This window comes from Lontra canadensis, unplaced genomic scaffold (genome assembly GCF_010015895.1).
Source record: "Lontra canadensis isolate GAN:19392208 unplaced genomic scaffold, GSC_riverotter_1.0 scaffold18, whole genome shotgun sequence".
NCBI classification, from domain to species: domain Eukaryota; kingdom Metazoa; phylum Chordata; class Mammalia; order Carnivora; family Mustelidae; genus Lontra; species Lontra canadensis.
The window spans coordinates 14623777-14644265 of record NW_022631012.1 but is presented as its reverse complement, the minus strand read 5'-3'; the positions used below and the strand labels follow the sequence as shown (position 1 = coordinate 14644265).

Below are 20489 nucleotides of genomic sequence, written 5' to 3'. Positions count from 1 at the left end.
AAGCAGCTCTTTTGAGTCTAAAAGCTATTATTCGAGGTGTTTTGCCACCATGAATGGAGTCAAAACAGCACTGCCCATGGGATGAGGACTCGGAATAATCTGGAAATGATGAAGCTGATTGCTAAGGAGTCAAATCATATTTTACTTCTGATAAAAATAGCTAGTTCATAAATAGGAGCCAACTTCACAGTGATACACAAGGAAAAATAAATTTCATGGATAAATTTTAGTAAAAATGAACCTTAAAAATACCCGTTTTCACTGTCAACAAGCATTTTTGAATTCCTGTAGACTTAACACTGTGCTATGCATCACTCTGTTTTAAGGGAACAAAATAGTTTCTACTTCATGAGTCCAGATATAATTATTGAAGAGAGTAAACTGGCACCTTTTAGAACTGCATATATTTCTCCAGGATAATCAATAATACCTTCAATCCATTTGTTCAGTCTTTCGACATTGACTAAATGCCTACAAGTACCACCCTCGTGTTCTAAAAAAATGGGCCACTGAGAACACAAGAGTTTCACCAATAAAAAGCCAACAACAGGCCTATTTTGAAAATGGAGACAACATCTGACAGAAGTGGCAAATAAATAGTTTTCTTTTAATGAGGCAAAGCAAGAATTTTCTGGAAATTTTAACCCATATTTTCTATCTGGTCACCTACTTCCAAAAACTAAGAAAAATAATTCTTTTTTTTTTTTAAGAATAAAATGAACATTTAGTTACAAATTAGCACTAAACTTGTAAACAGATCTTATAGGTATTTCTATTCTCTGAACCTCAGTATTCGATATTTCTGAACTCAGAGGATCAAAAATCAAGTAATAATCTATGTACGAAACCTTTCTTATGTTACTGAACTACCAAATGTAAGCTCGATGAAAGCAAGACTCTTTTTCAGTTCCTTATCCCCAGAACCTAGAATAAGGACAGGAACGTGGTAGGCATTTAATACTATTTAATTAATTAATTTGAAAATCAGAATTGCTGAGGATATGCTTTATTTTCATATCAAGAATCATTCAGGCTTCACAAGTAGGAACAGTATATCTGAATTACTCAACCGACTATAAGCCTCTATTTAGTTTTAGGAATTGGCTTCAATAGACAACAATTCTAGGAGATTTGGTTTTTTTTGTTTGTTCTTAATGAAAGGTGTCTCAGTTGCCTTGAAAAAGTATCTCCAAGTATAATTTATCATTATCAAATAAATATAATCCTGGGGTGCCTAAGTGGCTCAGTTGGTTGACCATCTGACCGATTTCAGCTCAGATCTTGATCTCAGGGTCGTGAGATTTAGACCTGCATAGACTGGGGTTGGGATTCTTTCTCCCTCTCCCTCTGTGCCCTTCCCACACTCTTTTGTAGGTAGGTAGATAGATAGATAGAATCCTTATGTACTCAGTAAGCACCCAATCTGAAAGTCCCGCCTTTTAGGACTTATGTCAAAGAGTAAGGAGCAAGCATTATTAATTTTTTTTAAGATTTTATTTACTTATTTGACAGAGAGATCACAAGTAGGCAGAGAGGCAGGCAAAGAGAGAGGAAGCAGGCTCCCCACCGAGCAAAGAGCTGGATACAGGGCTCAATCCCAGGACCCTGAGATTATGACCTAAGCCAAAGGCAGAGGCTTAACCCACTGAGCCACGCAGGTACCTGAGGAGCAAGCATTAAATAAGAATTGCCTCCTACCCCAACTCCAAACTCCCACTGATCATGGCTATCACAGAACAGCCCTGACTCTGGGGTTGGATCCCTGGGCTTCATATCTCAGCTCTTCCATCCATAGCCCTGTGTGCCCAGGAAAGTTAATTCTCTTCTTTGTTTGCCTCAGTTTCCTCATCTGTGAAATGGGGGAACATATGACTTACTTCAAAAAGCTATTGCAATATTTAAATGAGTCAGTACATGCGAATCTTTTAGAATAGTGCCTGGCATACTATAACCGCTCAATTAATATTACTTAGCACTGTTAAGACTCTTAAGAAATCCCTTGGGTTTATTTATACATCACAGGGACTCATTAAAGACGTATTCTATTTTTCATCTTAAACCAATAAAAACGAAAGAAATACATCTGTATCATAGACAAATTTTCACACTTATGGATACATTAGGGACAAAGTGAACTGCTTATCAAAATTGGGTAATAAGGTAAAAATAACAAATTCCTATTTATTAAGAGAATTCATGGAGAAAGCAGAATTTCATACTTATATATTCTTACTGATTAGAAAAAGAAGGCAATCCCACTACCATAGAATCCCACTACCCACAATGATGACATCTGAATAGATTTCCTTTGTCTTTTTTCTATGCATATATGTATAATTTTACATAATTAAGACTGAATCTGGCACTCCTTGATTCACATAACATAGTACTAAATGCACTTTTGCATCACTTTTTTAAAATAACATTTTAAATGATTGTATAAATTATTATTATTATTCCAACATGAGAAAAAAATGGTAATTAATACTCCTTCTTTTCCGTAATTTTTATATACTCACGAACCCAAAAATAAAGCCAGAAAGAATTTTTGCTTATTTGTTGCTCAGCATGTTTGCTTCTAAATAAAATTTTCTGGTTAAAACTAAATTTTACAATCTTAAGAAACAAGAACTAAACTGGAGACAACACATTCCTGATCTCAAACTATAGTACAAAGGTATAGTAAACAGTATGGTATTGGCATAAAAACAGACATACAGATCAATGGAACAGAATAGAGAGACCAGAAATAAACCCATGTGTATACCGTTAATTAATTTACAAGAGAGAAGCCAAAGATATACATTGGGAAAAGCACAGTCTCTTCAACAAATGGTGTCGGGAAAACTGGACAGCTATATGCAAAAGAATGAAACTGGACCACTACCTTACACCACACAAAAAAACTAAGTCAAAATGGATTAAAGACTTGAATGTAAAACTTGAAACCATAAAACTCTTAGAAGAAAATACGTGCAGTAAGCTCCTTGACATAAGTCTTGGAGATTATTTTTTGGATCTGACAACAAAAGCAAAAATAAACGAGTGGGGCCACATCAAACTAAAAATGTTCTGCACAGCAAAGGAAACCACTAACAAAACAAAAAGGTAACCTGCTGAATGAGAAAAAATATTTACAAATCATTTATCTGATAAGGGGCTAATACCCAAAATATATAAAGAAGTCATGCAAACTAAAAGTAAAAAACAAAACAAAACAAAACAAAAAAAACCTTGATTAAAAAATGGACAGAGAATGTGAACATGCATTTTTCCAGAGACATACAGATGGTCAACGGGGACATGAGAAGAGACTCAACACCACTACTTATCAGGGAAATGCAAACCAACACCATAGTGAGATATGACCTGACACCTGTTAGAATGGCTAATATCAAAAAGACAAGAAATAACAAGTTTTGGCAAGGATGTGGAGTAAAGGGAACACTTGTGCACTGTTGGTGGGAATGTAAACTGGTGCAGCTACTGTGGAAAACAGCATGGAGGTTCCCCCAAAAAATTAAAAATAGAACTACCATATGACCCAGAAATTCCACTTCTGGGTATCTACCCAAATAAAGAAAACCCTAAGAGAGAAAGAGAGAGAAAGGAGGGAAGGAAGGAAGGAAGGATGGAATGATGGATGGAAGGAAGGAAGAAAGAAGAAAGAGGGAGGGAAAGAGAGAGAGAGAAAGAAACAGAGAGAGACAGAGAGAAAAAAGAAAGAAAGAACGAATGAACTTGAAAAGATATGAATGGCCACATTCACTGCAGCGTTATTTATAAAGCCAAGACATAGAAACAATCTATGTGTCCGTCAGTGGATGCTTGGATAGAGAAAATGAGGTATACACATATGCATACACAAGTATTATTGAGCCTTAAGAAAGAAAGAAACCTTGTCATTTGTGACTGCATGGATGGAACTTCAGGACATTAGACTAAGTGAAATAAGTCAAACAAAGACAGTATGATATGATTTCACTTCTAACTGGAATCTTAAAAAAATACTAATAACTAAAAAAAAACAAGAGAACAGATGGGTGGTTGCCAGAGGTGGGGGTGAGGGTGGGCAAAATAGGTGAGGGAGTCAAACGGCACAAGCTTCCAGCTATGAAAAAAATAAGTCCTGGGGATATAATGTACAGTGTGGTGATGACAGTTAATAACACCGTATTGTACGTTTGAAAGTTGGGAAGAAAGTAAATCTTAAAAGTTTCCAAGGGAAAAAATTCTATGACTATGTATGTTGATGGAAGTTAACTAGACTTATTGGAGTGATTATTTCACAATATACACAAATATCAAATCATTATGTTATATATTTATGTCAATTATGCCTCAATAAAAATATATATAAATAAAATTCTAAAGGTTACTTTAAAATTTATAGGAAGCAGAGGAGAAATAAGATGCCCACTTATAATTTTAATCAAATGTGCACAGTGAGGAATCACGTTGCTTTCACTGCCACCTCCCCAAACCCACCATCCACGTTAGTACCTATAAATAGCTACTTAGGATAGAGAACTCTCAAGAGATCCATAGCTATTACCCAAAGCCATGTGGGGCAGAACTGAAAGGATGAAAAGGAAAGAAGGAAGGGAATGACCAAGTTTAATTTCGGGGAGTGGGTAGGGTTACTATGTAGTAGTTCCCTAGGTTAACACCCCTCTTCCAAAACTGGAAGGCTTTTGATTCAGAGATACAAGACTCATCAAAGTCTACAATAAAATGTGCTTGCTATTCAGTAGCTCTTAGGCTACCTATGCCAGGAAAAGCAAAAAGCCTGGCATCTTTTCACTTTTTGCATATGCAAAACAGCAGGTCAGATATATCCTGGATCTCTCTCATCCCTGAGAATCACAGAGTTAATAGTATGTGTCCTGGGAAATGGAGGGTTTGGCTCAGTTAGAAGCACCATGCCCATCATTTATGACAGTATCTTTTGCCCTTATCGTCTCTTGAGTCCCAAGATGTGGCTTCAAATAAAGGCTACTATCCCTGACCTCCATTTTAGTGGAACTTCTATCATCCTTTAGAAGCAAATATTCTTTCTTAATAAAGTCTCCCAAACTCACTTGGAGGGAATGACTCCCAAAAAAGAAACTGACCATCCCACACTCACAAAAGCACAGGTTTACTATTTTGTCATTAGGACCTGAGTATCACTCCAAAATAATGACATTGCTAATGTATTTTCTCTTTTCAAGGCAATTTGAATACTATCCAATTCAATTATTGAAACTCTTTTCTGGTCATGCCAAAATTTAAACAAAAAATGTCTCATGAACCTCAGTTTTTAAAACAGGCTCGGGTGCATGGCTGGCTCAATCAGTTAAGTGCCTGACTCTTGACTTCAGCTCAGGTCATGATCTCAGGGTTGTGAGATCGAGCTCCACATCAGGCTCCACTCTGAGCACAGAGCCTGCTTAGGATTCTCTCCTTCTCTCTCCCTCTTCCCCTACCCCCGAACCCATTCATGTGCTCTCCCTCTTTAGAATAAAGAAATAAATCTTTTATAAATAAATCTTTTATAAATAAATACATAAACAGATAAATGAATAAATAATATTGGCTCAAGCAACCCACTCTCCTTGCAGTTTAGTTCTGTCCAAGTTTTCCAACATTGGAAGAAGTTGTTCAGAAACCCTCAGTTTCTCTGCTGCAAATGCATTTGCTAGGTCACCCAATGACTCTGAACAATGAACAAACAAAATCACAACAAAACAGGAAACTAGACCCATACAAACTCAGACTTCAAACAGGCAGTCATATTTTGTTCTACCTCCTTCTCTGGCTTTCTCTCACTCTGCCGCTTGTCCAGCACACAGATGACCCGTCTTTTTTTTTTTTTTTTTAAGATTTTATTTATTTATCTGAGAGACAAATATCACAAGCAGGCAGAGAGGCAGGCAGAGAGAGACGGGGGAAACAGGCTCCCCGCTGAGCAGAGAGCCCAACGCGGGGCCCGATCCCAGGACCCTGGGATCACGACCCGAGCCGAAGGCAGAAGCCTCAACCAGGTGCCCCCAGATGACCAGTCTTACCATGTACTCTGTTTGGTCTACAATAAACATGCAGCAAATTGCCCATGTTTAATGGTCTGAATGACAACATATATCTAATACATTCATTTCAAAATAAACAATTCCAGTTTTTCCCTTTATCCAAAGCAGAGATCAGCAGCCTAATATAAACCTAAACAAACTGTAATTTTTTTCCCCTCTAAAATTACAGTATGGACCTAGGGCTAAAACCTCAGTTTACCTACAAAAGAAGGTAGTGGCTGTGATCTAGAGCTAACCTTCAGAATGTTGCTTCAACTTTTTAAAAGTGTAATATTCAGTATTTTTTAGCCATGGTTTTCAAAAACTTTGAGGAAGTAAATATTTGCTTTTGACTCTTCTGCTGTTTAATCTCCGCTGGAGACCATATCCCTTGCTAGTGCGTCTGCCTCACCTTGCTGGGTAGAACTCTCAGTCCGCATCACTGAATGGAACAGTGGGGCTCCCTGGTGCAGACTTCCTGCGAGCCTCCTCCCTGAGCATGTGCCAAGAATCAAATCTTGGCCACTTAGTGCTCTGGGCTCCACATGTGAGCTCACGGCGCGTTGAGCAGCCGTGCTAACTGAGATGGATAGGCCTGTCAAACAGGAAGCTGGCACACCGGGACGCAAGCCGTGGGACACAATGACCTTTACATTCAGAAAAAAATGTCCCTAAAATGGCATGAAAAGTTTATGGGGGGGAAAAAGCGGGTCTCCTTTATTTCATTTAGGCACATGGCATAAAATAAAAGCGATGGTGCCCAGTATGCAATTTGCTCGGGATCAAATCCTGAATCCCTTACAGAAGAAAGAAAGTCGTCAGAGAAAGGAAATGAATCATCCTTTATCACGCTGCTTTGAAAGCAGTGGACTCGACAGTTCAGCTGTCATTACGGCACCCGGCAGGCCAAGCGCTCGGTTTCAGACCACGCTTGGGCTCAGAGTGATGCACGGGGTTACTGCCTCCCTGGGAAAACATTCTTGACCCCTGGTTTCAGATGGGTCACTCTCTTGGTAGAATTAAAATCTAATTTAAATACTTAAGCATTTTTTGGACAGTGATGATCTGCTCACAGAATCAGAGTCAAGGGCGTGGATATTAAATCCCATGTCCTTGTTCGCCATGTTTACAACTTTGTATATATCACTTAATCTCTTACCTTTTTTTCATCTGAATAAATGGAGGCTCTGACTGACAATTCCTAGGAATTGTATGAAGAGGGACTCATAAAAAAAGTTTGCAAATCTGTGGCACATATACCAATGTTAAGTAAGAACAGTAATATAGAAAATTAATATATGAAGCAAGACCTGAATTTAACACATTTTTCTCCTTTGGTTATAACCATTATCATAAATTGTACAATTCAATCATTTCAGCTGAAATACAATAATCATCATTCCATTGGGTCAATTTTTTTTTCCTATTTTTCAAGGTTTGGGGGATGTTTTTATGTTATTTGTTCTGTCAGCACAAGCTCACAATGGGCTCGCCGGGTCTGTACAATACACGCAGAAATCGAGATGCAATTTTAATGATTAGTTAAATAGATAAAATGAACTGATCACAAAGACACTGAGATTTTTGCTGCTGTTGTTGTTGTTGTTATTATTTTTGTTGTTGTTGTTTTGTTTCATTTTGGTTTTTTGCTTTTGTTTTACTGAATGGACTACCCTGAAACTACAGAGCAGTTTTCAAAGATACAAAAGTTTGGTAATTTTTTGTACTTAATTAGAAAGCTGATTGTAAAGTGCAGAAGCTGCAGGCCCAACGCAAGAAATAAATTTAGAAAACCAAAATCTTATAAATCACGTATTCAAGTTTGGATAAGTTAGGATCAGACACCTCCGCACTCTGAGAACCCCACTGTAGGCACTTAGAGAAAATAACAGCAACTCTCAGTGCCAACAAACCTACGATGATCACTTCAACATATGAGTTTATTTTGGTGGCTCTAGAGGTGCTGGTCAAATGCTTCCCGAAGCACTCAAACAATACGCAACAAGGAACATTCCACTGCTAGCTGTTTGGAAAAGATGTTAGACCTGACCATTCTCCTCCAACCCTTGTTTGGAGAATTATTTCAGGAATTGCGTTCTTCCTCAAATCATGACACACAGAGGCACCGGAGGGGAGGGGACACGCGGTAATACCTTGTGCCTGAGCTGCGGAGCTGTGGGAGTACCCCAGGGCCAGGAGCGCGGTCTCCACCAGCTGGCTAAAAAGCACATCTTTTCGAACCAGGACGAACTCCGCGTGTTCTTCTCTGTTGTCATATTCAAGAGAGCCATCCAACTGCTCCACCACACAAAAGACAGGAATCATCAAACCTGGAGAGACAAAATTCAAGAGCAAAACACAAACATTACAAAGCAAATCTCAGTCACCATGATGAGAAGGGAAGAGACAGTTATAAAAGTTACTCATCTGTGATCGACAATGGTTTAGATTAAACAAGCCTCTTAGTTGGATGGGCCTAATGGGAAAGCTGTGGATTTTTTTTTCCCTTCCTTATTACTATCAGACTGCAGCAGAATTGCCCTGGGCAAAGGCAGAAGCCCTCAGATGCCAGTCATTAAACTGTCGAGTGTGGGGGCGCCTGGGTGGCTTAGTAGGTTAAGGCCTCTGCCTTTGGCTCAGGTCATGATCCCGGGGTGCTGGGATCGAGCCCCGCTTGGGGCTCTCTGCTCGGCAGGGAGCCTGCTTCCTCCTCTCTCTCTGCCTGCCCCTCTCCTCTGCTTGTGATCTCTATCTGTCAAATAAATGAATAAAATCTTTAAAAAAAAAAATGTGGAGTGTGCCCATCAGAGGTATCCTGACTGAGACCCTGACTCCAGAGCTGGCACAAAGCGGAGGTCAAGGTGACCTTCCAGACCCTCATATCCTTCATGTCTATGGTTTTATCATTAACTATGAATCAGGACTAGTATTTCCAGATCAGATCTGCTTTTGTCTGCAAATGCTGTAAGTTACCTAGGAGGGAGGAATATTTGATTTCTGGGCCTAAGCTATCATGTGAATATGTCTAAGAAAGTCAATGGGAATTTTTTAAAGGTCCCTCTTGTATCTTCTATCTAAGTCCTGGCAAACAGGTCACCAATGAGCCTGAAAATATCCCGCTCAGGAAAATCTTAACTGGCATTTAACTTATGTCAAAATATACATACAAATGTAAAACTCGGTCCTTTTTTAAATTATTATTTAACATATTAACACCAGCTACCCCTATTAAGGGAATTATCTCTTCTTGTGTTTTCAGAGAAAAGTAAACTACTCTAAAAAATAAAGCAAATTAGTCTAGTTGAAAATCTGTTGAAATCTGTTGTCACTGAAATATTTCTCTGCTTTGTATCAAAGTGTGAAAAGCTAAAAAATGTTTAATTCGCCCAAGATTTTTTATAAACTGTTTTTTTATTTTTAAAAAAGTCATACAGGCATTTAAATCTAAACATAGCCAAGGCATAAGAAGATCAAAGTTTTACCAACATACAAGTAATAAACATGGACTCTGCCCCATGTAATTCACACAAATTAGTATGTTATGGAATAAGATCTGTTCTGGGTCTTCTCTCTTCTTGCAAGAAAACCAAAAGTTATGAGGGACAGGTGGGTAAGCCGAGACAGGGGGGAGGTGGACAATCGGTTGGTCACTGCTGAAGACACTTCACAATAAAGATAAGACCTCTGTGTAAATGACACGCCGGAGCTCTGCCTGTGAGACACAGAGGACACAGGAGTTTCTGTAAAAGCCCCTCCCCCTGCCTAGCCCCTAGAAGCCTCCTGACTCACTCTGATCTGGAAAGCAGAGGGTGGGAGCAGACACTCTGCAAACTACCAGGTCACAGATGTAGATTTTTGTTCTAAAGATAATACAATGGTGCAACTGGTTCCCACGTGCTAATTATTATTATTAAAGATAATAAGTATAGGGTGTAATTATTAAATATAATCATTATTAACAATAATAATACTCATTAAGAATTGTTATCATTAAGGATCACGGTAATTATTATTAAGCCAGCACAACAGTCTAACAGGTCACACCATACCATTCCCCGGGACAACTATCAACTCCGTGTTCACTCTTAAGAACAATAAGACAGCATTATTGTTTGTAGCAAATACACTATCTAAGGTATAGATTTATAGAAAATAGGAAATAAGGGCGGAACAGACTGATCATTTTCGACAAACAAGGGAATTTAGCCTGGCCCCATGATGCCTTATAAAATATTTTTTTAGAATTGTGACCAGTACTTGCCTATCAGATGCTTACTTATTTATGCCCAATTTATTCCCAAATGTAGGTAAGACATGAAATGAATATATAAATTACAGTGCCTCCAAATTATCTTTGTGCTCATTCATTTATCCAATTTTTATTCCCTGAACACCTATTGTGTGCAAGGTAACCCCTGTGGCTGCAGAATGCAAGCAGGTACAAGTCTGATGTGGCTCCTGCCCTCAACGCAGCTGAAGGGGCTGTAAAATCTTCCTGAGCAAGCATCATGGCATTGTACAGGATCTATCCACCAGAGTCCTTCCCAGCAGGGAGCAGCCCCCATTTAGACCTTTTAACTCTTACATACTGGTATAGATCTTTGCCCAAGGAAGCGGGTTGATTTCTACTTTCAATGATTTCAGCGTATGCACACATAGGGCCATACAGTCAGTGGTGCCATAAGCTACTTCATCACTAATACCTATGTGTACATAAGTTTCAACGCTTAAAATCATGTGCAGTTCCTAATGTCAACATCTGAGTGTCACACATCTGGGAATCACAGATAAGGTCTTTCAGCGAATCCAGCTACCCCCAGAAGCTATCATGTATCCATTACTTAGGAACCATAAATCATTCTTAAGTCTATGATCAACTAAAAAAAACCTAAGACCCTATTAATTTTTGAAAATAATATTAACAGTTCATTCAGTGAGATATGAGATACAACATTAAAGCACAGGTGTCTATGCCATTCAGGAACTTATTTTTTGAAAGTGTCAGTTACCAAAATATTTCCTAAACATTTTAGTTCAGTGATTAAAGAAAGCAATTGTTATCTGACATCAGAGCAATAACTTCTTCAAGTCAAAAAGCATCACCTATTTTGAAAATAAGAAAGAGAGAGAGAGAAAGGGAGAAAGAAAGAAAAGAGGGGAGGAGGGGAGGAGAGAAAAGGCCTTTGAGGTCATTTATGAAATAAAATATTAATCATAAATGTCTGACAACAGAATTTACTCTGAAAGCACATATATATGAGCATTTAAAAAATAAAGAGGCTATATAAAAAGTACTTTTATAGGATTGTATAGATCTAAACAATTATGAAATTTGTACAGTGAAACACATTTTTTACAAAAGAAGAGGAAAAATAGGTATGACTACTAGTGACAACAGCAAGAGAAATGAAAAATGGTAAAACAATTCAGTTGGGGTCAAATATGAGGAAAAAGAAATTAAGGCATAGGTTTTAAAAACTTAAAAACAGCAAATCCCTGGGAAAGAAAACTAAATAAGGGTGAGTAGGTATAATAAGAAAAGACATCCATTTGGTGCCCCCCCTCACTCTCTCTAGGCAAAAAGAGAGAAAAAAAGAAAAAAAGAAAGCGAGAGAGAGGGAGGGAGGGAGGGAAAAACAGAGAGGGAGGGAGAGAGAAAGAAAGGAAGGAAGGAAGGAAGAAGTGACAATGGCTGAAAAGATGGGGAGAGTATTTGAAAGCAATTCAAAAAATAAACTAAGTATGAGAAGAATTAAAAGGCAGGTTCCAATAAAAGAATAACAATGTAAAACTGAAATGTATTTATAACAAAATTTAGAAATGATCAAGAAAAAAAAGAAAAAAAACTCTGATTCTAGTGCTGTATCTGGAACTTTTGGCATTATTTCTCTTTTATTGTAGCACAGACCCATTTCCATATGATCAAGTAGGGAACTTTGAACCCTTTGATTATAAGCCTCCCTAAGCTTTTTACAATTGTGGCATGTTAAGCAGGTAGTTTATCTAAAGGACAGGCACACAGTCCCAGCCATTGGCTAGGAATTAAGAGTTGTTCTGACAGTTGGGACAAAAGAGAATTCTGTTGTCACAGGGACAAAGTAAGCCGGAGATTCCTTCCACTAGAAAAATGCATTCTCCCAACTGTCATTAGTTCCAACGCTCAAATTGTCATTTTCATTGTGACATTATTTCTGAAGAAGTGTGTGTGATGATAAAGGTAACCTAATCTTCGCCACAGCGGCCATGGGAATAGAGACAAAGGGGAGATGGTCAAACGTGGTGGTGACCAGCTCTGCCACAGCAGGCAGGGAACTCTAGGATCAAATCCTGGCACGGTCATTCTTTGCCTATTGTAGTGACCTTGGGTAATTTATTTGACCTCTCTGAGGCTCAAATTCCTCCCAGGTAATATGCAAATAAAAATATCTACATCACAGAGTTGTCGTGAGGATTAAAGCATTGTGAAGTAGTTTTCTGGCCTCTCTCAAACAATGGAACCTGTTTTCCTTTTTTTCTTGTTTTTCTTTTTTTCAAAATCAGTATTCATACCAGTAATTAGTGCCATTAACACAAAATAAGAAACCAATCATTTTTTTCAGGGTCCATAATCAATGATCACGAAACTCACTAAAAAGCTTTTCTTCAGAATAAAAATGATACTCATAATCACTGAATTCCTTAAGATGTTCAATGTGCCCCAAGCAAAAGGGTGAAAGCTTTAAAAACATTCTATACTCCAAAGCTGCTTGCCCTACACTACGATAGCTATTAGCCACATGTGGCAACTAAAACCTTGAAATGACTAGTGATGAATGGAGATGTGCTGTAAGTATAAAATACACACTCAATCTCAATGATTTAATACCAAAAAACAAATAAATATAGCATAAATAATTTTTAAAAATCAGCTGCAGGGAGAAATATTTTGGATGCCCTGAGTTAAATAAAATATATCATCAAAATCAATTTCACCTGTTTAACTTCTTTTATTTATTTATTTTTTTAAAGATTTTATTTATTTATTTGACAGACAGAGATCACAAATAGGCAGAGAGGCAGGCAGAGAGATAGAGAGAGACCGGAGGAAGCAGGCCTGTGGCTGATCCAGGACCCTGGGATCATGACCACAGCTGAAGGCAGAGGCTTTAACCCACTGAGCCACCCAGGTGCCCCTGTTTAACTTCTTTTAAATGAAGCTATTAGAAAATTTAAAACAGTCCACGTGTCTCCTATGATATTTCTAGGAGAGCTGCTCTAAGCAATCTGCCAGCACAGACATATACAATGGTTTTTCTGACACATGATAAAGTCATCACAAGCTGATAACTAAGACAATTGTTCAATTGTCTTGAGCATTTCTTGGATGCCCCTCAGTTATCTTTCCTCAATGTTCCAGATCTTAGGAGACCTGAGGACAGATGTGCTATTGGTTAAACTCCAAAATCTAACGTGACATCTCTGCATCACCAAGGGAAGTGTGGGCCATTGTTTTATTCCTAACTCTAATAATCCAACTTCTCTCATAAGGGAAAGGCTTCCTTCCCCTTCCCTTCATTTTAAACAGCCTTCAGGAAATGCCCCAACACTGCCATCAAAGTGACCCAAGGAACAAGTATCCTGTAGTGCTCTGCAGAGCTCACCTCCACAATGAAAGTTGAAAGAAGGTCCAGTGGCCAGGGTCTGGAGGACAGGATTACACCGCTTTCCACAAAGCCACCCAAAACAAACCTGTCACTGGCATGGCACCTGCCAACACACCACACACTCTAGCATACATGCGTACCTTTATCTTCCTCCCCACCGTTAGACGATGACGGGGCAGCATTATTCCCATCTAACAACTGAGGAAACCAACCCTGGGAAAATAAGTAACATGCTCAAGAGGCACAAGGAGAACCCTTCAGGTTAGCCAACTCTAAAGTCCAGGCATGCTGCTTTCTTGGGGATGGAAAACTACACTTGGAAACCCACACCCACAAAATTCAAAGGCTTGGCCTTCTAGTAAAGACCCCTTCACTGCTCGTGAAGTCCAACGGGTGACATGCATCGCTTAAAAGTGAATTCCCCTTTCGACGTGGGAGGCACTGAGCTAGGCACACAGGAGGAATCAGACAGGAATCTGCCCTTAGTCACTCACAGACAAAGGAAGGCTCGAATAATGAGTCATGCTCTAGTGGAGGTGAGTGGGCTCCAGCCTCTACCCAGGTCCCTTTGTCTCCTGGGTCCACCCTCATTCCTGGACCTGCCCCCTGAATGACAGAAGCCAGTCTAAGGGGATAGGAGCCCAGCCTTTCTCCTCTCTTTCCGGGGGCTCCTGAAACAGTCTGTTTCCAGAAGCAGGGCAGCCACAGGGCCCACTCCCTTCCCTGAAGCTGACTGCATATCTGGTTCTATCACCTGAGAAGGTCCCAGGGCTAATTGAAGATTACAAAGGCTTGAGGGCAGAGCCTCTCATATCTGCTCTTTGTATAAAACTCAACCTGGAGTAAAGAACCACACTTAGCAACCACCACAATCAATAAATCACAGAACCCTGAAACACTGAAACAAAATTCTACCGTGTAAACCGAGAGTGCATACAGGGTCTACCGGAGGACTGGGAGAGAACAGAGGGGCGGCAACTACCATTTCTTATTGCAGATTTATTAAAAGAACAAAACAATTTACTTGCTCTAAAACCTCATTCTCCCTCCCCTTCCCCTTCCCCTCTCCATCTCTATCTCTCTATCTCTCTCTCTCTCTCCCTCTCTCCCTCTCTCTCTCTCTCTCACACACACACCCTGAGTCACATACAAGGAATAACTTCAATGTTAACCTTCAAGATTAGCTTCTAGACTCTTCCTCCCACCCTAAAACAATAAAGGCAAGTATCAAGATTGCAGTGAGAAACAAAAAGAAAGAATAGGGTGCCCCTCACCTCCTTCTAGGGGTCCCAGGCAAAATTTCAAGATGGATCAAGTGTGTCTTTCTCACTCTCCTCTTTTGTGCCCCTGAGGTCCTCTCCCAGGCACCCAACCTCCTGAGCTAAGGTAACCAGAGGCTCCACATTCCACCATTCCACTCCAGCCTCCTATTCTCCCCAGGGGCTGAGCTCAAAAATTCCAAAGAGATTAATAGATAAAAAGATGCTACAGTTTACTGTTCGAATGGTTTAGCAGTCCTTTAATCTCCTTGAATATATTTTCATTGTAAAAGAAACTCATTGTATCCTATATTAACTTTGAATGGAAAGAATTTCGGGTAATGTGATTGAGAAGAAAAAAAAAAGTTTCACCAGGCTTGGTGTGGCAGGGGAGCAAAAACATCTGGGGGCAAGGGAGACTAGCACAGGTGGACTGGAGGTCCTCTAGGCTCCCGTGAACTGCTCCACTTTCCAAAGTTTCTCTCTGATCCTTGCTTGAGAACAAAGATTCTCTGAAGGATTCATTCGTCTTTGTTTTGGCTTTCTTTTTTAACTCTTACTGAAGAAGCAAGAGCTGACAGAGAGGGGGCAACCCGCATCATTCAGAAGAGGAGGAACACAGTTAATCCTACAACTATGGAGAAGGGCAAAATTTGCCCTTAATAATAATGACTCCAAGAGCATATTAAGTCATATGTGCAGAAATTTTATTTCATGTTCATCCATGACCCAGTTATTTGTAACTCAAGTTTAGATCTCCAAATAAAGTTTCAACAATAATGCTCCTTGACACCTCTCTCCCTTTAGGGAAGTGTGGTGGGGAGGTAAGATTACCAAGAAATACTTTATTCTCAGAATCCTGTCTAGTAAAACCAGACACTACCTTGCAGCCCCTGAGGCAGATCTTAACTTTGGGAGATAACAACAAAAATAGGCCAAGGGTGGGACAGCCGCCTGAACTCCTAGTCCTCTCTCACTTACCACCCTAAAGGCTCAAACTGCGCTTAAAGCGGTAGGGAGAGGAGTTGGGTTCTGGTCTTCCAGGCCTGTCCCCAGACTGAGAGATCACAATCCAACCTCAAGTCGGATCTGAAGCTGCAGGATAAACTCCGTGTCTTCAATACGCCTCATTTATAGAAATGTGGTAGCAGGATCAAGTTGGCCAGGCCGTTTGCAAAACAGGATTTTTCAGGCACACAGGAGGCACAGTGTGGCTACTTATCTAAACAAAGAAGCCTGAGCTACACCTGGGAACCAGGCCATAGCAAGCCTGACCCGCGGAACTCAATTCCCTGATGTCGGGAATGTCCAGTGGGAGTGAATGAGAGGCCTGCCTTTTCCTTCTCCAACATGGGCTGGAATGAGAGAGTCTCTTCGCTCCCTCACTGCCCACCCCATCCCTGAGCCTGACTTACAGCGAGTCCAAAATAAATGTTGGTGCAGTTTAACAAAATGTTAATTCCAGCTAGACATTCATAACCACCATTAAGAGGTAATGTCAGCTCTGGGTTTTTCCCGTTACTTCCCCGCTGAACGTGTCACACCACGGTAGCCCACTGCACTGCATTCAGCATCAACACAAGAGAAGAGCTTTCTAAGAAACAATCCACACGAGTGGACTCAGGAGCTCACTCCATGCTCTCCAGGGGAAGTCCGCCAGACCGCAGGGCTGCATGGGACCTCTGTGGACAGACACTGTTGGTTTATTATCAGGAAGGCATCGCAGTCTATTGGTGTAGGACTCAAGTGGCTAGCAGCACTGTGCTCTGGGACCAGACACATCCTGGAACCCTGGGGGTCTGATCCATAGTCCCACAGAGCCGGCACTGAAGAGCCACAACATCTTTTCTAAATCAGACCAACAAAAATGTTTACTGACCCAAAAATTTAAAAAAAAAAAATTTTTTTTAAAGAATTTACTTATTTATTTGTCAGAGAGAGAGAGCACAAGCAGGGGGAGCAGCAGGGAGAGGCAGAGGGAGAAGCTGGCTCTCCACCGAGCAGAGAGCCCGATGCGGAACTCCATCCCAGGCCCCTGGGATCATGACCTGAGCCAAAGGCAGTCACTTAACCAACTGAGCCACCCAGGCGTCCCCCAACTCGAAAAAAATTTGGAGTAGAATATGTAAGTTTGATGATCACAGAGGAGTTCAAACATGAAGTATCCCTTAGTTCAAAATAATTTTTGAGGTTCTTTTCACAGTGGGTTATCAATGCATTTATGGAGTCTTGAGACTCAATGGCTTGTTAAAATAACTATACCATAATTCATTAATGCTAAGACTTCTTCTGCCTGTCATAATGTAAAATATTATTTTAGAGGCCTCTGAGAAGATAACTTTTCAGGTAGTGTTTAAGTGAGATGTAGGTGGTGCTGCCCTCATTCTTACTATCCTCTCTGGAAAATCTATTTGCAACTTAGAGTCCCAAAAGTCAGAAATAGAGTCAATAAAAACTATCTTTTTACCAACATTTGCTTTATCATCTCCAGTTTTGAGATTTGCCTAAATGTTATTCTATCTAATTTAACAATTAAAATTAAAAAATCCTTGATTGATTTCTCCAGTGTAGTGTTAAGGAAAGGTTAACTGTACTGAGGTTCACTAGCAAGAAATTAATAAAGGAATCAAGCACTCGGCTCTCAATAAGACAAGACTACCCAGATTTCTAGTGGGAATATTTCATAGCACAAGCATGTTTTCTTTGGGGAGTTTAACTCACCAAAATTATTAAAAATTGAGATCAAACACTGGTGCAAAGCCCCAAAGGAAATCATACTAGACTGGAGAGATTTTTATCAAATAAAAACCTGAAAAGGTGAAGTTTTTATAGTAAAAAATAAAAGGTTTTCTCCTTACAAGAGGAAATCCTACTCTCTATGTTTAGGGATAAAACAGCAAAACATGTAGGGATGTCTAATAGCTGTGTAAAAATCATCACTGTGAAGTGAATGCAGATTTCACAAAGCCGAGTTTAGATAAGCAGCTGTCACCACTATAAGCCACTCTCGTTCTGGTACCCAAAATGCCTCCCCTCGGTAGGTAATAGCAAGCAAGCCCTTGAAGGGGCTGACACTAGAAGAAAAAGGAAAGAATAAGGAGATAGCAAGAAAGTCAAAATCATAGTGTGTATTCTGCAGTTCCCTAAGGGTACACCGAGATCTTTGGATTGCAATACGTAGGATATTATTATTGTGACTGAGACGAGGTTAATAAAACCCAGCATACAGACTGGGGAAACTCAGGTCCCCACTGGTGGAATACTTCCCAGAAAAGATATTTTAAGTATATGTGTACCTGTGAAATTTACAGCAATTACTTAAAATAAGAAAAAGAGAACAGAGAAAACTCATTATTATTTTTTCACTTTATGATTCTTTAGACATCCCCTTTGTAATGTATGTAATTTCCAAGAGAATGTTAAATTTAATATTTAGAAAAACCTAAAGAGACCACTTAAGCTACAGCACATAAATCCACTGAAAATCTTATTTTCATCCTTAATGTTATCCAAAGGATACCATCCAGCTTTAGGAGGAATGTTATTCCCCTTTTAACTATCTTTGAAAATTGTCACCAAAGCCTAAAGTGATTTATTTGTTTCCTGGGGGGGGGGGGGGGGGGGGAGAAGGATGAAAAAATCTTCATCAGGAAGATAATACAAGTTTCTACCTTCATTAAAGCAAAAGACCCTGGAAGAATACCGCACCTTTTTAAATCTGGGGTAATCTCAGATATGAAACAACTCAATCTCCAAGATTCCACCTCTAGATTCCCTGGATTCCGGATTTCTTTAACTCTCAAATTAACTTCTGAGCCCCCAAATCAAGCATATCAATGTAGTTTCGCCCCCAAAGGGCCAATTTCAAAACAGATCTAATCTCACCCGCTCAACACAAAATAACAGAAAAGACAAGACTAAGACTATTTCTCAAACTCCGCATTCAATGAGAAAGGGTTCCTTTTGGGGTGAACTGAGGTTCAAATGTGTGGGTGAGCTCCAGTGTGACTGCGGTGCCTTGCCCGTCACGGAGAAAGTGGCCCCTTCCTCCACTCGCCATCGCTGTCTGCATCTCTGCCAAGATGATGGAAGAAACTATACCTCACAGTTTTCGTGCACATAAATGCATCTATTTTGTTAAGAGAAGTAGGACTGACAAAGGGATATGTTTTCAAAGAGGGAGCCTGTGTTTATTACATATCTGAGAGGCCGACGGCAAGAAAGACTTGGTGAGTTCTATCAAAGAGAGAAGAGAGCTGCACCTCCGAGGTTTTCCTCGGGTAAAGAGAACTGTCTCCCTCAAACTTGCTTTCAAGCTATACATCAATCTTCAATATAATTATGTTTGACAGAATATAAGCTCTTGGCAGTTAACGTGTTTACAATAAATGTTTAGTTTGGGTACATGGACTGTATTTCAGTTTTATAAATATCAAACACAAACCTACAACAGTCCCATTATGGGGCTGAGAATTATTCTGCTATAAATCTTTTTATTGGGGGGCCAAGGGAATTACTTTGCAGCTTGTTTTCCACTAACCACTCGGAACAGTGTGAAAAGAGGTACATTTATACCCTGACCTTGTGCTAATTGAAATTCTATACATTTCCATGGGAGAGCTTACAGTATCAATCCTGACCACGCAGGTCACCTCCCTCCCACCCACGGTTTTGCCATGGTGGCAAAAAAAATACATGTGCAACAATGGTTATTACCAAAGTCATGGCATTTTCGCACGGCTCTCATTCTCAAAGTCTCCTGGGAGCTAATGGCCATTTGTGACAGCCATGGCAGGCCTTCAATGGTAAGCTCTAGTTTTGGGGGGTTTATAAGTTAGCTATAAAAATGTGCTTAAGGCTCAAACTTACTATATGAACGTGCCTGTAAATAGAGTGAGTCTAGCTGAATGTTACCTGGCGATTCATTTGAAAAGGGAAAAAAAAGGGGGGGTCACCTTAGTTACTCTTGTAAAGTACCTTTACTTGGGTCTTAACTGTGTATAACTTACTTTGAGAGAATAATATGCTCTTCTTATACCCCCTCAATAATAAAGCGTGTTAAGTCTAATACTACACCTGCCACCCCTATAGCATAAAATCTTGTCTGAACAGAGACTGAGAAGCTGAACAGTGCACAAAGCCTCATGAGTACCCTGGCCTAGCCCCACTCTGCTCCTTGAGCACTTTTCTCCCCGCATGCACCCTCACTAGTGTTTGGAATGCCTTCTGGTTTTCAGAGGATGACAATTCGCCAATGCAGGGCTGGTTTCCTCACTTGTTTTTAATTTCACAATTATCTTGTAATCACATATCTGCATAATATTTCAACTCCAACGTAGTATTAACATACAGAAAAGATCATTCTTAATTTTCCAAAATACTTCTGGGGTACTGTCACTTTATTACTCAAATCATAAATCCCAACTTCCTTCCCTCTGATCAAGGTGATAATTTCAGGTGATGTAAAATATTTTTTTATCTCTCACCTTCTAATAAAGAAGATAAGAAATTGATTTGTAAGTCTCGTGGGTCATCAA

The 20489-nt window shown here is 39.8% G+C and overlaps 1 protein-coding gene across 4 annotated transcripts in view; it reads right to left on the bottom strand.

Annotated features, from left to right (window-relative positions):
- The window catches only part of SATB2 (SATB homeobox 2), a 188252-nt gene that overhangs the window by 149351 nt on the left and 18412 nt on the right, over positions 1-20489 (bottom strand). For all 4 annotated transcript variants that reach the window (XM_032860144.1, XM_032860143.1, XM_032860145.1 and 1 more), the window contains one exon: positions 8204-8380. In XM_032860144.1, the coding sequence (XP_032716035.1) occupies positions 8204-8380 (177 nt within the window). The remainder of the gene's footprint in view (positions 1-8203; positions 8381-20489) is intronic.